Raw genomic sequence first — 16440 nt, forward strand, 5'->3', positions numbered from 1 at the left:
ACCAACCTTAAACTTGTGGTGCACACGCGATGAAATGTGCGTCATTTTTCATAAAGGTAGAGCACTTTTCTCCTATCCTCTCGTAAATGTAGCTGTATTCAACGGATAAAGATGTCAATAATTCGTAGTTTGCCAAGTAGAACTTGAAATACTCACTGACTCCAGGTGGTTCTCATAAGTAACCGAAACACTCCTACTAGCAACTGCATGTAAAATGTATCTATTTATTGTTATGCCGCAAGTTGTATATGTACTTATTCATGTCATGTTCGCGGACCACAACTTAGTGCGCCCGGGGCAACTAGCATTCATACGTCGCGCGTGAAGTTTTTCCAATGATTGGCTTGGCAAGACAATGTGCAGTTATCTCGGCTGACATTAGTGGCCATGTAACGGCTGTTCAACGTTTCTCAGTTTAAGGTTGTAAATGAAAGGAGAGGGTAAAATGTGGTTATTGGGTACGAGGACATACCTTGGAGCCAGCTGTTGCCAGCGCCTAAATTGCATGTAAAATTTCATCCCGTGCTGGAGCATCTGCTTGAGCGCCGTCGGGTGCTACGTTTTTCCTGCCCGCCATGGAGTTCCAGCTAGTTATACCTAAGAGCGCTTGTTTGTTGTTGCCTTTGAAGGTCTTTGTACGCTATATGAGGATATCCGGTGTTTCTTTGTCCTATATGGGCTTTGCTCTGTTTCCTATTGTGCAAATATAAAGCATGGTACATTCTACACAATCTCAATGACCCCTAAATGCCGGTGGCAAACTTTGAAGCGGGCTAATTCATGTCTGAAATAACCCGCCGTGGTAGCTTATCTATGACGTTGCGCTGCAGAGCTCGAGGTTACGAGTTTCGTCCCGGTCGCTACAGCGGCATTTCGATGAAAGGAATTGCAGAAACACTCGTTTAATAATGTTTACATATTCGCTACAGTACCTCAAGTGGTGAAAATTACTCCAAAGCTTTCCCCTCTCCTCTACGTTATAACTGATGAACAGATGGTGGTTCTGCCGCGTAAAGCTTTCCATTAAATGTATTTTTAATGTACTAAATAAAATTTCAATTGCACGCAGGCCTGTAGCGAATCGCCCGGTTCGGTTTGATTGTTACCTTCGGCCGTCTAAATCATCTGCACAACCTTATGCTACAAGCACCCCTCTCACCTAACATAACAGCAATATATATTTAATGAACAAATAGCAACTTGCGTAAGTGTTATCACCCGTACGATGCAAGGCGTTCGGAATCAGCGCGCGCCTTTATTAATTACCTGTAAGAAGCCTATTGCACCCCATAGTCATGTCTTTTGCGCATGCGCCCTAGTACACAAGAACAGAGAAATGTTTTACAGCGTAAGTTGTTAGGCGCGCATTCCAATAGCTGTTTCGTTTCGCGATGGTGTCCGCCGCCGCTGTTTCCTGGTGTCCGTAACCGCTATCACTGGAAATGCGGAAAAAAGTACGCGGTTCCCGCAGGGATCAAAACCGGGTTCGCTGGGCCAGAGTCGGGTACTTTATCAGTGAGCCATGCAAGCGCTTGCCACGAGCAGCGGAAAAATGTCCTATAAATGCGCCCTAATGCGCCATCAACGCCATCCCGAGCCTCCGCCAGTATGGTGGCGCCGTCTAGTTAAGGCGCCTGCAAACGCAGCTGCCTGACATGTAAGTTGGATATAGAAGTTGCATGCTGCGTGTAACTGGACCTGGTTAACTCAAGCAGGCTAGCTGACTATTTGTCACCAGCCCGTTCTGAAGATTTCAATAAACAATCATGATCATCATCCTCAACAACGCACCGTGCCACGGGTTAAGGGATGTGAGATGTGCGCCACGTATTCTGGATACCTCTTCGGTACGCGTTATGGCGTCTCCTCGCAAGGTACGAACCGCTGCTAAAGAAGCGAATTGTAGAGCTACGTGCGCGGTTACAACCAGGCATCATCGGGCTCAGCCGACTGCTGTGCAGAGATCATTACAAGACGCAGCTAACCGTCGACGCCGGGCTGACAGTTCAGATCGTTCTTGTCAAAACGAGGCGAAGAGACTTTGCCGCAAAGACCCTGTTGTGCGTGGTGCCGAAATTGGAGCTACTCTTCAGCCGCTCCACCAGCTTACGCTGTGACTGTTCTACGTGTGCCGCGCAGACCTGTCTTTTTTGGCGTAGCCAACAACAAAAGAAAGCACGGAATCCAGAAACTCCAATAGAGTTCCAGTATGCGTAAGCATACCTCAAATTTAGGTTGGCCCACCCCTACTATGAGCTTTCCCACGCTTTTTCTATGGAGCCCTATGTATCCCTATCGATATTCTCTCTGACAATTACTATTTGTTTCTTTAACTTGTTGCTTATCGCTCCTAAAGCTACAATCCCCTACATCTACACTACTGTAACAATTCAACGTCCTGACTTTGCTAATTACGTATTTTTTGCACATACAAGGGACTTCACTTTTCGCGTGCATTTTCGGGTGACGGATCTGGGGTACTCGCTAAGAAATGGTTACGCGTATGAAATAGCACGAAATTGCAAAAGGTGTTTAAGAATGTCGAGCTTGTGTTGTGAAAAATTTTCTCAAATTTATGTGGTTCTGTTTTGTAGTATGAAAGGCCCTTTCTTTTACTCTATTGTGTGCACGCGGACTCACTGCAGTGGCCAAGGACCGGCCAATGAACTCAGCTGCAACGCCGCGGCAGTCTCAAGAGCAGCTCCCTCCGAGGGCGCTGGTTGCCCCTAGAGCTAGCATGCCCTGCCTGAGCGCAGTCAACCATCGGAACACCAACGTGGCCACAAAGGTGGTCAGTGCCAAGATGCAGCGAGAGGAGCAGAGAGCACGGCAGCTCAGTCCCGTCGAGGAGCAGCGGGAGCGAAGGGACGTTGACCCGGGAAATCCCAACTGGGAGTTCCTTTCCATGATCCGGTAAGCTACTCGGGAAAATTCCTCGTCGCAAGGCGAAAATTTGGCGTTGGCGTTTTCGGCAGCTGCAATCATACCGGTTCAGGTTTCATCTGAACTTTTGGGCATAAAATGGGTTTGCCTAAACTTCGTTTATCTGGTGCGCTAGTGTACTAGGAACAAATGAGCGCAAGATTGCATTGAAAGGGGGCAGTAATAGCAAAGAGGCATTTGACGAATGAGTACGTGGCCGCCTCTCTTTCTGGCTCTCGTTCCCTAGACAAAAGAAAGCAAATAATCCGTGCTTGAGTTGGCGAGTGTTGGCGAGCTGGCGAGTTGGATCCCGTGCCTGGAGTTGTCGAGTGTCTGCAGCAAGGGGGAGAGCACTCGCGCTCTCCCCCTTGCTGCAGACACTCGACAACTCAAGGCAGGGCCGCAGAAGCTGCGGGCTGCGTCAGCACACTAGAACAAAGGCTCCTCCATGCCCTCCCTCTCCCCCCCCCCCCGCCTCCACCTCTCTAATCGCCCTCTGCCTGACGCTTCATAATAGCTTCAGCTGCACACAATGGACAGAGCCCCGTTTCATTCGCGGAACACATTCGACCCGCGTCGTGTTGGCGCTGTCGTTCCTCGACGACCGACCAATCGACAGCAATATACAAGTGAGCAAAAGTAAAGACCCCTGATAGACCCTCTAAAGGTCTTTTTCTCTTGATATTGTCACCCGCGGCTATCCTGTGGTCGGTGTTTGGCCAATGATGACGGTGTGGCTGTCTGGGTGTGCACACGCTAGCCCTACTATTGCTGCAGCGTTGTGCGCCATGTGTTATAACTATACCGCCTGTATATAGGTTCTCCCCCTAAGTTTCTGTACGCAACCATCAACTATTTACACTGAAAGCAGTTCTAATCATTTGCCATTCGTTGTTTGTCTCATGTTCATGACGGTTTAGAAAGCGCAATTCTTTCTAAACTGGCCAACCTAGAAATTGCTGAACACTAATGACACACTGCAGTATAACCGTTGGTTAGTGCCTCGATCACGCACAAGTTATGGCGACCACATCCCATGCAATGGTACTCCTGAAATGTTAAATCGCCTTAATGGCATTGGTGCAATCGCAGATTATAATTCGAACAAATTTCATATTGTCTTCATAATTATAATTTTTACTTGCGGGATTTGCCAAATCATATGTCTGCCGTCCAGTTCTGTGTTTTGTTTATATACACCTTTGTAATTCAAGCTTTGTTGGTTTTTCTACATGATTGTTTGTTACTTTAATTCATAACTTTTGTAACAAGCTCAAATAGTGTCTAGTATAATGCTGAATTAGTATTATTGTATCAATTTGCGTATTTCATGTTAACGTTTTCCATAAGATGTCGCTGTTCTGCTCTTTATTGTTAGTAGGAGTTGGTAAAGCTGTTATAGTAGTCTTTAGTACACGAAAGTAAACATTCTCAACATTTTGGTGGAGGTGCGGGGTGATCTCGGTAGAAAACCGGGAACTGGACCTTCGCAGCGGACGCTAAGTTACTGCAACCAATATGACCGATCAAGCGACCCAGTGTGAACAAGGCCCATCCTTTTGCACCCTCGTAATCCCACGATATTCAACGGCACATGCGGCATGGACGTCAATGACTGACTCGCTATCTATTGCTAAATACGGATCATTATTTGATCAATTCATCATCATCATCATCATCAGCCTATAGTTTATATCCTCTGCAGGACGAAGGACTCTCCCTTCTATCTCCAATTACCCCTGTCTTGCGTTAGCGTATTCCAACTTGCGCCTGCAAATTTCCTAACTTAATCATCCCATCTATTTTTCTGCCGACCTTGACTGCACTTCCCTTCTCTTGGTATCCATTCTGTAACCTTAATGGTCCACCGGTTATCCATCCTACCCATTACATGGCCTGCCCAGCTCCATTTCTTCCGCTTAATGTCAACTAGAATATCGTCTATCCCCGTTTGTTCTGATCCACACCGCTCTCTTCCTGTCTCTTAGCGTTAGTCCTAACATTTTTCGTTCCATCGCTCTTTGTGCGGTCCTCAATTTGTTCTCGAGCTTCTTTGTTAACCTCCAAGTTTCTGCCCCATATGTTAGCACCGGTAGAATGCAATGATTGTACACTTTTCTTTTCAACGACAGTGGTAGGCTCCTAGTCAGGATTTGGCTATGTCTGCCGTATGCACTCCAACCCATTTTTATTCTTCTGTAATTTCTTTCTCTTGATCAGGGTCCCCTGTGAGTAATTGACCTAGATAAACGTACTACTTTACAGACTCTAGAGGCTGACTGGCGATCCTGAATTCTTGTTCCCTTGCCAGGCTATTGAACATTCTTTGTCTTCTGCATATTCATCTTCAACCCAATTCTTACACTTTCTCGATTAAGGTCCTGAATCATTTGCTGTAATTCCACTCCATTGTTGCTGAATAGGACAATGTCATCTGCAAACCGAAGGTTGCTTAGATATTCGCCGTTGATCCTCACTCCTAAGCCTTCCCAGTCTACGAGCTTGAATACTTCTAAGCATGCAGTGATTAACATTGGAGAGATTGTGTCGCCCTGCCTGACCCCTTTCTTGATAGGTAACTTTCTACGTTTCTTGTAGAGAACCAAGGTAGCTGTGGAATCCTTGTAGATGTTTGCTAAGATATTCACGTGATGCCTCCTGTACTCCTTGATTACGCAATGCCTCTGACTGCTGGTATATCTACTGAATCAAATGCCTTTTCATAATCTATGAAAGCCATATAGAGAGGTTGATTGTACTCCGCAGATTTCTCGATTACCTGATTGATGACATGGACATGATCCATCGTAGAATATCCTTCCTGAAGCCAGCCTGTTCTCTTGGTTGGCTGAAGTCAAGTGTTGCCCTGATGCTATTGGAAATTATCTTGGTGAATATGTTATACAATACTGAAAGCAAGCTAATGGGTTTATAATTCAATCCTTTAACGTCTAATTGATCAATTAAGCGTTGGTAAAGTTCTTCTACCGCAACCACTCTCCGTCGCATTCCAATTATGGTGAGCGGGTGTGCGTCGACCGTGCTATCGGGCTCGTCAAACAGATTGGCAATCCCACTCTCGTGTGCGGCGCGTGGAGATTTTGTCTCCTCCCTGCGTGACGCTCCCCGAAAGTGCAACAGGAGGCCGGCATGGTTCGAGGTAGTTGACCTTGGTTCTGAGCAAAACTGTTTTGCAGTTCTGGAAGGTCATTCAAGACAACCCGTCCCATCCAGCTCAGCGCTTCCAGGTTAGGAGCTAACGCCGGAGGCAAGTCAACCATCGGAGAATTGAGCCCTCGGAGAGTCGCCATGGGCCGAACATGACGCCACTTGCACGGGCCCTACGATTGGAGGAAAATGACACCTGAACTGACTCGACGATTGGCGGTAAATGACGACCCTGAGAGATTGAAGGGGTTATAAGCAAGAGAAAGGACGAGAAGAGATACGTTCTTCTTGCCATGGGCCGCAGCGTCCGATTTGCTGCCAGCCGTCACGATGACGTTACGACTGTTATTTTCTTTGTTATAAGCCTCTACATAATGTAAATAAACGTTCAGTTCTCCAAGTCCTCCTGCACTTAACGGCAAGATCTAATAGTATGCGCGCATCAGCAACAATAAGTGGGACCCGACTATATTGATTGAGAATGTCATCTTCTAATGGCGGGACACTGGCGACTCTGGTTCGAGGCGCATGAGTAAGATTTGACACGATGGGACGTCTGTAAATAGAAATTACGCGATCTAATTAGGAAGCCTATCGGACGACAACTAGCGGCGAAGAAAAAAAGCTCAAATCGCACACAGACATCCGGAGACGAAATCTCCTACATTCAGGGCGTGTTGGCTCTGTGTCCGCTTCAGTCATGTCCTTGTGGACCTTGCGGCAAAGTCGGACATTTACTGAAAGGCAAAGCCGATGACGACTGCAATCTGGTGCTGTCTAAGAATTGTTCAACAGTGGAGTCTGCTTGCTCAACTTGACATCCTGTGATAACAGTTAGTGTATCACTCATTGCTTCAACCGACTTCCCAATACGGCTGCACCGCCCTCACGCTAAGGTTTGCCCACGCTACGTCAATCACCACGTCCACAAAACGTCACCAGTATCATCTGTCGAGAATTGCAGGCCATGGCACCCGTTACTGCGCCTGACAGCAAGCAAGAAAACATGGCTACTCTTTCACTAATTCAGGCCATGGTTAGCCAAGGTGTCGCGAATATGCGCATTTGATCCGCTTTCCTAGCGGTAATGCTGCTCCCTACTCGGTCTCCATAGTCGCGGCTGCTGCTAAACTGTAGACGACCTTTATGCCAGGCAATCCAAATTCAGCTCAATTGCGAACGCCTGATCACCGGCTCATCTGTTTCACACGCTCTCGTATTGAACACATCACCCGTAAATGCCGCTGCCGTTGGGCACGTCATACCGACCAAGCCGTTACAATCGGTGGCGCCCGGAACGTGCACCTATCCGTCGTTCCATCCTGAGCCTTCAAGTGCTGGACATTCTTTTGGTGAAAACCGGTCGAGCCGCTCGCAATCGCCCCAGAGCCGTCATTCCCGCTTGCTTCAACCTCGGTGCTCTGTCTCCCTTCGACCGCAACTCGGATAACTAGTCAGTGCAGCCTACGACTGGGCCTGAAAATACTCTGAGCATCCTTCATATGCTATCCAACCTTCTTCAAGTTCTCGATGATAGTGTGGTAGTCACTAGCTTCGTTGACAGCTGAGCAGAAATCTCTGTATAAGGTCCAACCTCCACTGTCTTCTACTTTTGCCGATCTGTCCATGACGTCGCTGAAGCGACCCACCTTATCTATGTCCTACTCAATGGAAGTCGTTTCCTCTTGCGGTTTCACCCTTTCATTGCTGACCTGCCATGCTAACCAACTCACTAGTTCTAGCACATTTCGACCCGTCTCCCGGCACGGACGTTCGTACCGATGCCAGTGCCCACAGCATATGCGCCATCCTCGCACAACAGCATGGCCTACACCACGTGGTCGGCTACGCAAGACTCCTTCTGTAGCCGTCGTAGCAATATTACGTCACAGAACGCGAGTGCTTAGGTCTCAGCTACGACCTCGCATAATTCTGACCGTACCTAAATGCCAAGTACTTCTATAGTATTACACCACCATACACATTGCTGCCTTTCCTCGCTCAAGGACCCAGCACATCTTCTTCTGTGTACGGATTCACCAAGACGCCGAGTGCTTGTCTCGATATCCAGTCGACCGCCCTGATACACTGGAAGAGGAGCTTGAAGTATTCTGTCTCTTCATTACACACGTCGTCCACATAGCTGCCGAACCGCGCCGCAGCTCATCTTTGCGACTGATTATCGACTGTATCAGCTGTATACAACCTGATGCTCCGCTACGGACATTTCTGCTTCAAAACGACACGTCCACCAGCTACCACGCTCGTCCTGAAGACACTGAAGTGTTGCTTGTGGTTCCCGCGCACCTTCGCTCTGCTCTTTCGGGCCACCTTCAGTGTCCCGTCCGCCAGACACCTAGGTGTATCACTTACGTATGATCGTATCCGCCGGCGCTTCTTGGCCTTGTCTCTACCGTTCTGTGTGACAGTATGTCGCGGTTTGTGATCTCTGCCAGAAAAGCAGGACGGCTGCCCCACTTCCTGCTGGCAGCCTTCAGCTCCTTGACAACCCTGATTAATTTCACCGGCTGGGTGCATCCACCCGGTGGGTGGATCTCCCAGGGCTTTCTCTGTGTCAACTGGAGGCAAAAGGTAGGTTGCAGGTGCTACTGACTACGCAACGTGACAAGCTGTACGACGAGCACTTCCCACAAACTGTGCGACAGACGTAGCCGATTTGGTTATTCACAATATCATCCGGTGCCATGGTGCTCCTCATCAGTTAATCACTGAAGGCTTCCATCGCTTCCTGCCTAAAGCAGTCGATGACATTTTTCGTTCATGCTCATTCACCGAAGGCTTCCACTGCTTCCTGCCTAAGGCAGTCGATGACATTTTTCGTTCATGCTCGACCACTCACAAGGTGAGCACAGCGTACAGTCAAGACAAACGGCCTCACTGAACTACTCAACCCAACCTTCAGGTACGCTTGTTATGTTCTATCGCGCTCAATATGAGCTTTAACAGCAGAATTCGTGTTGCGTGTGTATAGGCTCTGCTAGGCTGCCATACAGTGCCGGTACGGCAGCATGCCAGCGCCTACCCAAAAAATTTCCGAACACCGTTCCGTTGACTGGTAGCACACTGTTTGCAAGACAGACGGCACTTGTAATTTTTATTATTGAAAGAACTGACGGGTGTATGCCCGTGTTGCAACCCAGATTGAACGCGATACTACGTGTCTGAGGGCCACCGGAATGCGACACCAACCGGCTTTTTGTGACCTTCACCCACAACTATTCCCGTCACGCCACAGCTGGCTACTCACCTTTTCAGGGGCGTAGGCAGGGGGGGGGGGGGGCTTGGGGGGGGGGGTTCAACCCCCCCTCCCCCCACTTACCCACCCTTTGTTCTCGTCGCTTCGCGCTGATATCATTCATGAAGCCGGTGCTACTATCACAATTTGATTCCTGGGCGCTTCCGTTTGGGTTGGTAATTTACAGCGTATCATGTCTGCATGTGGAAAAAACTGTCATGGTGTTTGTCAAGGCTTTGACACTCAGTGAAGTTTTGGGCGAGAATGTAGCGGCCGCATTCTGAAGCAACAAATGCGCAACAAATGAAGCTACAAATGCGGCAGCCGCATTTTAGATGATGGCGAAAACGCTCGAGGCCCGTTTACTTAGATTTAGGTGCACGTTAAGGACCCCAGGTGGTCGAAATCTCTGGTGTACATTTCCGCCGCTTCCCTTCAGGTGCCGGTTAGGCCGCGCTCGCGCAGGATCTGCGCGAGAAACGTCTCTTGTTTGCGATTGCGCCCCTACGGAGGGCTGGTAATTACTGTTGTGCTGTTGAATCCCAAACCAGCAATTACGGAAGGCTGGTTGGTAGTTGCTGTTTTGTTGTGGAATCCCAAACCAGCAATGTACACACGAAGGGGTTGATGACAGCAGTGAAATTCCACCGACTCGCAACAGAATACACGAAACAGGGTCGACAAGCATGAATTACTGCTGTGCGCAGTAAGCGTAAGTAAACTCTTGTTGCAGGCGCTGACAGTTCTCGTCGGAGTTCACGCGTCCTGAGAAATTGATTATGTGCACTATTCACTGAACAAGACAGGAGTTCATTCCTGCATCACTAGTACACCAATCAGTCGAGATTCTGTGAGGTACAAGGCCGCTTCCTGTTTGCACCGGCGTAAGTGAAGCAGAAATGAGTTGCACGCACTACTTAAAATGCGTACGCATGCGATATCTATGCTGTGCGGTGAAATATTCTGTACAATTCTGAATTAGTTGACCTAAAGGCAAATGACGGCTGCACGTTCGCACACAGCGCAAGACACAGTGGCCCATGCACTTGCCGCAGGAAATGCAACCCTCTCGTATGTGGAAGCAGGGCGACGAAAGCCTCGAAAAAAAAAAGCCTTAGGCGTTTTTGCGCGTATTTCAGTTTTCTAGCGCAAAGACGCAGCGAACAAGCTATTGCTATGGGAGTAGGTATAGCCTGGTCACACGTGCATTTTCACGCGTATAGCCGTCCTTGACTTGTGAAACGCACTTCGCCCCGACGAGGACGACGCCATCTACGCTTAACGGAAATTAACAATTAAGGATGTCTTCTCCGATCGCACGGGTCCTCTCAATGATGCGTTTTCGAAGACTGGTGCATTCAGCGGCGCGATGAGAGACCGTTGCTCCCAACGCCCACTGTACCTGTCGTACTTGCTGTATTTACTGAGCTTACATTAATTTTTACTTAATTTCTTCACAAGCACACGCACACGCGAGGGGGGGGGGGCGGTCCCTTGTCTTTGATATACATGTACAGAGTCTGCTTCAACTACCGATATTTATTATTGATCACGTGACGTAGAGGAAAGCAGAAGCTTGCCCCCCCCCCACCCCCGGTAGAGCCGGTGAACCCCCCTCCCCCCCCGAAAAACATTCTGGCTACGCCCCTGCACCTTTTTCTGTTTGGCTACCACCTAACATTGTGCAAGGGTACCATACTCTATCCTCTCGCAGGTACACCCACTTGCTATGCTCATCAGGCTCTAGCCGTTGCTGACGTCACCCACCAGGTTGTCCATGATTGCTTACCCAGTTCACAGTTAATCAAAAATGTCTTTGAGTGCCAACGTCGTGAGGTCCACTTCACCCCTGGATAGCTCGTTTTGCTGTGGTTACCATAACGTCGCGTTCGCCCATGCGAAAAGCTTACGTAGGCCCCTACAGAATCATATGCATAGTCACTCACGTGCCCTACGAGATAGCATCGCTAAATCCTAGTGGCATAGTTCATGTATCGCGCTTTTAACGGTACCAATCTCCACGCGACCCCTAATTTCACCGGGAAGGTGGTTCAGCCGCCGGCGGGTAATGTCACGGGACGCGATCCTGTGGTCGATGCTTGGGCTGTTGGCGACTACGACGGTGTGGTTATCTGGTGTGCACGTGCTAGCCCTACCATTGCTGCAGTGCTGTGAGCCTTCCAATTGTAAATATGTGGTCTGCATGTAGTTTTTCCCGTAACAATATTCTGAATTCTTATTGTTTATTCCGCCAAATGTCTGGTTCCTGTGATAGCAGAAGCAATGCTTCGCGCAAGCCATCACGAAAATGAAATCGTTGTTGGAAAATATTACACCACGATGATGTTTATTGTAATGCGTAAAGTAATCTAAGTTCGCTACTAACCCCAGACGTTCCAAATATTCCGGTTTGCGGTTAGCTTTTCAGACACGCTTCACCCAGAACCCAATTAACCCAGAGCATGTCTTCTTCCTTATATTTTCAGAGAGTACAGGTCTACACTACACATCAAGCCTCTCTCCATGAGTGACCAAGCAGAAGTGCATCAAATTTGTGTGGCGGTTCGCAAGAGGCCACTAAATAAAAAAGGTACAAAATTTGTTTATGCTATGGCGAGCTCGATGGCCAAAGCTCTCCTTGCTCTTGCAGATCTCTAAAAAGCAGTTAAGCAGACAAATTGTGCAGATTTAACGCGTATCCTGAGATTTTTGAAGCGAAGCTTTCGTGATGTGGTTAGTGAAATGCGTTCGCTGTGCCATTTCATTGTTAAGTGTATAACCGAAAGTAAACTGGTGCATGTGCTTTCTCGCACCAGTTCTACGCGTTTTCTCAAGCGCAGCGATGATCTTGGAGCAAGTTGGCGTTGGAACGTTAGGATTATACGTGCGATTGTGGCCTAGGGTTTAGTGCATCGGGCTGCAGTGCTGGGAGACTCGGGTTCAATATCCCCATCGGGCATATAACCTTTTTTTTTTCAATGAGCTATTTGTCAACACCGCAGCAACCAGTTGGCACCTCAGGAAAGAGCGGGAGGGTTTGCAGACAAAGCTTCCCTTTCATAATTTGCTGCCCGACTACCGTGTTTCTTGGCCATGGCTTGGAACAGCTTGCAGGTTATAGCTGCAAATCATCACGTGGCCCATTGAGCGAAACAGCAAGCGTCTGTCGCCTGGACAAGCGGAAAACGGCACCTAAATCCCCACTGGCTGCAACGCCACGTCACCGACGCGCTTCAGCGAAGCAGAGCGGGCGAAAGGGACTCCTCCTGCCGCTTTAGCGCGCCAGGTGTTGCGTAAGGGGAGAGCGCATCACCATGACGTCACCTCACGGTCACTCATGAAAGCCTGTGTTTTCCGCGTGTTCCGTGACTCTCGCTTGCGCCGTCATGGTATTGGCTGTACAGAAATTAGTGTATATAAACTGAATTCGAAAGGCAAATCATGGCGGTAAAGCTTTTCGAACCTACGATTCTCCACTCAGAAGCCACGCGCTTTACCCATTGGGCTCAACCAGTGCCTCCTAGGTAGCAGGTCTGTGCACTCTGCTTAATGACGTCATGCTACTTGGACAAAACTTTTCATTGCAAAGCCCGGTGTGACGACACCGGTGACGTCAAGATCACCGTAGCTTACTCGGAAGACTCGCCATACATTCTATGGCAGTCGGGCAAGGTAGCATGACGTCACCGATCTAAGGGAACCGGCCTTGTGCTATCTAGGAGGCGTTGGCCAAGCGCCTCAGCGCGGTGGCTTGCCTGCGAGGAGTTCATAACTCGAAGGACCGGTCAGCGGCGTTCAATTACACAATGTTTTCGCATTCACAGCTCATAAGTGCTCAGGTGTTCTCAGATTCCTTCATCGTGGGTGAAGCGCCACTGGTAGCATATGCTCGATTATACTATTCTGATTCTGCCATAAGGACGCATGCGTGGCAGCCCCGCTGGCACCATGATAGCAGTACACTTCCCCGCTTTCGCTCTTCTCTGGTGTTGAAGCATTGAGGAGATTTCCATTGTAGATCTTTTCAGTGACGTTTAGGTGGTAGTTGGGGTGGGGTATGACGGGCGGTGGTCTCTTCAAGCGTTGTGTTGTTGTATTGGTCTGCTCAAGTTCTATTCTATGATGTATTGTCAACATTTGGTCTCGAGGACTAAGTGCGTTTGTCATGGTAGAAACACGTACTTGTCGTAGTTGTCCACTCTAAGGAGGGCTGGCAATAGTGTGCTCGTACTGTATTTCTTCATGAAATCTGACTTTTGAAAAGGTATGCTGTGTGCATATGCGACTGGAAGAGTTGTGTAAAGTATTTTATTCATCAGCACAGTCCGGCTAGCTTGAGAAAATTCTAAACCGGGTGAGTTGCCCTCCATTCAAGTGTAATTCTGTTCTTGGTGGCATCCACTGCCATTTAGTGTCGGCGTAGAAGTGTGATGCAGCATGTACGTACATGTGTGAGAGGTTCAATGTAAACACTCACTAAAAATTGTAAATTTTATTATTAGGTGAAGATGGTTGCTCCGTCGGAATGTAAATGCCTAGGTGCTGGTGCATGGACTTTTGTCAGGCTTACCCTCAAGCTCTCGTCAAGGCGAAGATGGCGCTTGATGATGCGGATTTGGCACGAATTTTTTTCAGAACTAAATCGCAAGGAAGTGGACGTTATCACTGTACCCAACGGAGATCGCGTCGTTGTGCACGAGCCAAAGCTAAAGGTGGACCTCACAAAGTTCCTCGAAAACTCAACCTTTCGTTTTGACTATGCCTTCGATGAGACAGCCAGCAATGAGCTTGTATACAAGTAAGTCCCCTGAAGTCCTGTCCTCGCTGTACTTATTTTTCGCGGTTTCGAGTTTATCTGAAAACGTACTGATATGCTATGGGACCATTTTCGGCTGCTTCTGATGTAAGTGCTGGAGCTTCCTTTGAACGCTGGCCAGGAAATTTTTGTCAGTGTATGCAAAAAACAAGATTGTAAGGCGGCTGACCTTGGATATCAGCTTTACGTACCAATGTGTTCTAATATGGTTCGGGTAGAAGTGTTTAGGCGATTTTACATTGCGAATGAGTCTCTTGGTTTGTGCTATGTGGTGATCAGGTCAGCACCTATAAGAAACATTTGGTCTTTATTTTATTTCGAACTGCGACATGCCTGCAAACTAACGCTAGAAGGCTATGAAGAACGCATAAAAAATTATTACTGCCAACTCTGTTGAATTTATCGTAAAGTTACGAATTTAGGCTCGTTCTACTATTTTATGAATGTTGTCAGTTTGATGAAAAATACATTCCATTATCTAAAAATTTTAAAGGTGTCGATGATTAAGACAATAAATATTAAAGAAGATAAAGAGACAACGCAATATTTGAATTTCAACGACGAGAAGCTTGTTCCATTAGCGAGCTTTTAGTAGAAGCGGGCAGCCCGAGCACGGCCTCATCGCGGTAGCTGTTAGCAGTCTGCATCCGGTAGGCTAAGTCATTGTATGATGCTCGCTTAAGCAAGGTTGTTGACGCATGGAGTAAGCACTAAGAAGCGCTACGTATATTTAAACATCTTTTGTGATTACCATTCTTGGTCAACTTCATCCGCATTGCGATATGTTTGTGTAGGGGTAGCAGCATAATTTTTGAGATCGAATCGAATACTGATTGAAAAGGGCCAGGAGCGAATCAAGTTTAATATAGAATATTTTACGAGTAGTTTTTTTTTCGGTTAGTGTACAGCCATTTTACCATTACAATAAAGCAATATCGTGAATGCGAGGATTCGCATTCACGACATGGTCAAGTTTTTGTCATGACACTGCGCACTATTTTAATGCACGAAGGAAGCATTCGTACAACTAAGTAGTTTGTTAGCCAGTTTGGGGTTCCGCAGAGCATACGTGGTCATGTATTATTGTATAGAGATTGAAAAGTAGCCTCGTTGTCCTAGCTAGTAACTGTGTATCCCTTCGAGATGACATGAGATATTCATGCCGTCTGCTGCATTTATACATAATGCTAAACAGTGCCCGCTGAGACTGCCAAGCTATGAAACGACTTTATGAAACGACGACGAATTCCAAGCCCTGAGGTAGTATAAAATAGTCTAGCTTTTACAAAGCGGGCATAAAAAAACTCCCACTATTATCTGTATCACCTTTTTTTTTCGCGCTGCAAGTTGCCAAACAGAGCTACATGCTCTGAGCTATATCTATGCAAACAGGCTACAGGATTCGGGAAGTTTATTCAGAAACTTCCTGAAGCAGGCTCAATCTGGAAAAGCGTGCGATGTCGCTGACAAAGTCACTGATCTAAAAGCACTGCCTTGCTTCTAAGTTTCTGCTATGCTTAGCTTTTATCCACCGTATGCGCTATGTCAGAAAGTAAGTAATCGAAAACAAAGTGCGTATGTACACCACAAAAGGTATGCTAAGGGCGAACATAAAAAAATGCCTATGGTCTCTTCTCCCTTAACCATCTTTTCCGCAGATCATCCCGACACAATATCAAAGTGGTCCTCTAAGCAAATGAAATAAGATCTGATTTGTCTGCATGTACCTGTAGACTTCAAAATGCTGTTCCACATTCAAGCTCCATTGACATGTATTGCACATCCAGAGTAATACATATTGCTGCAATGCCTCTAGTGCCTTGTGCTTGCTCTAGGTACACCGCACGGCCACTAGTACAGACCATATTCAAGGGCGGGATGGCGACGTGCTTCGCCTATGGGCAGACTGGCAGTGGCAAAACACATGTGAGTGACAGTTATTACACCAAATCTTCGCTGCTTTATTGTGTGCCGACAGCATCACCTTGTCCTTCGATGTTGAGGGCGCGATGCCACCGCTTGCAAATGTCTGATTATTCTCTAAAAAGGGCTTAGCGGTAGTAGATGGCAGCACACCAGAATTTGGCCAATGGCGCCGTCTGGTGATGAACGATGCTATCAGCAAGAGGTGTTATCGGCCGCTGGCATAGGCAATTCTGTTACCCATGTGCTTGCTCAATGATCATGTGCCAGGGTATGCATCTTAGAGCTCGGTTAATGACCCGTGCTCTGAAGAAGAAACTTGATAAGATGCGTTATAAGAAACTTAATGGCTATT

At 47.6% G+C, this 16440-nt stretch overlaps 1 protein-coding gene across 1 annotated transcript in view; it reads left to right on the top strand.

The window, feature by feature from the left end:
• LOC119455336 (kinesin-like protein KIF2A) overlaps positions 1 to 16440 on the top strand; it is an 85978-nt gene that overhangs the window by 43419 nt on the left and 26119 nt on the right. Inside the window, exons 5-8 of the mRNA XM_037716725.2 lie at positions 2646 to 2913; positions 11833 to 11936; positions 13982 to 14144; positions 15998 to 16088. Of these exons, the coding sequence (XP_037572653.2) occupies positions 2646 to 2913; positions 11833 to 11936; positions 13982 to 14144; positions 15998 to 16088 (626 nt within the window). The remainder of the gene's footprint in view (positions 1 to 2645; positions 2914 to 11832; positions 11937 to 13981; positions 14145 to 15997; positions 16089 to 16440) is intronic.

This window comes from Dermacentor silvarum, chromosome 6 (assembly GCF_013339745.2).
Source record: "Dermacentor silvarum isolate Dsil-2018 chromosome 6, BIME_Dsil_1.4, whole genome shotgun sequence".
NCBI lineage: Eukaryota > Metazoa > Arthropoda > Arachnida > Ixodida > Ixodidae > Dermacentor > Dermacentor silvarum.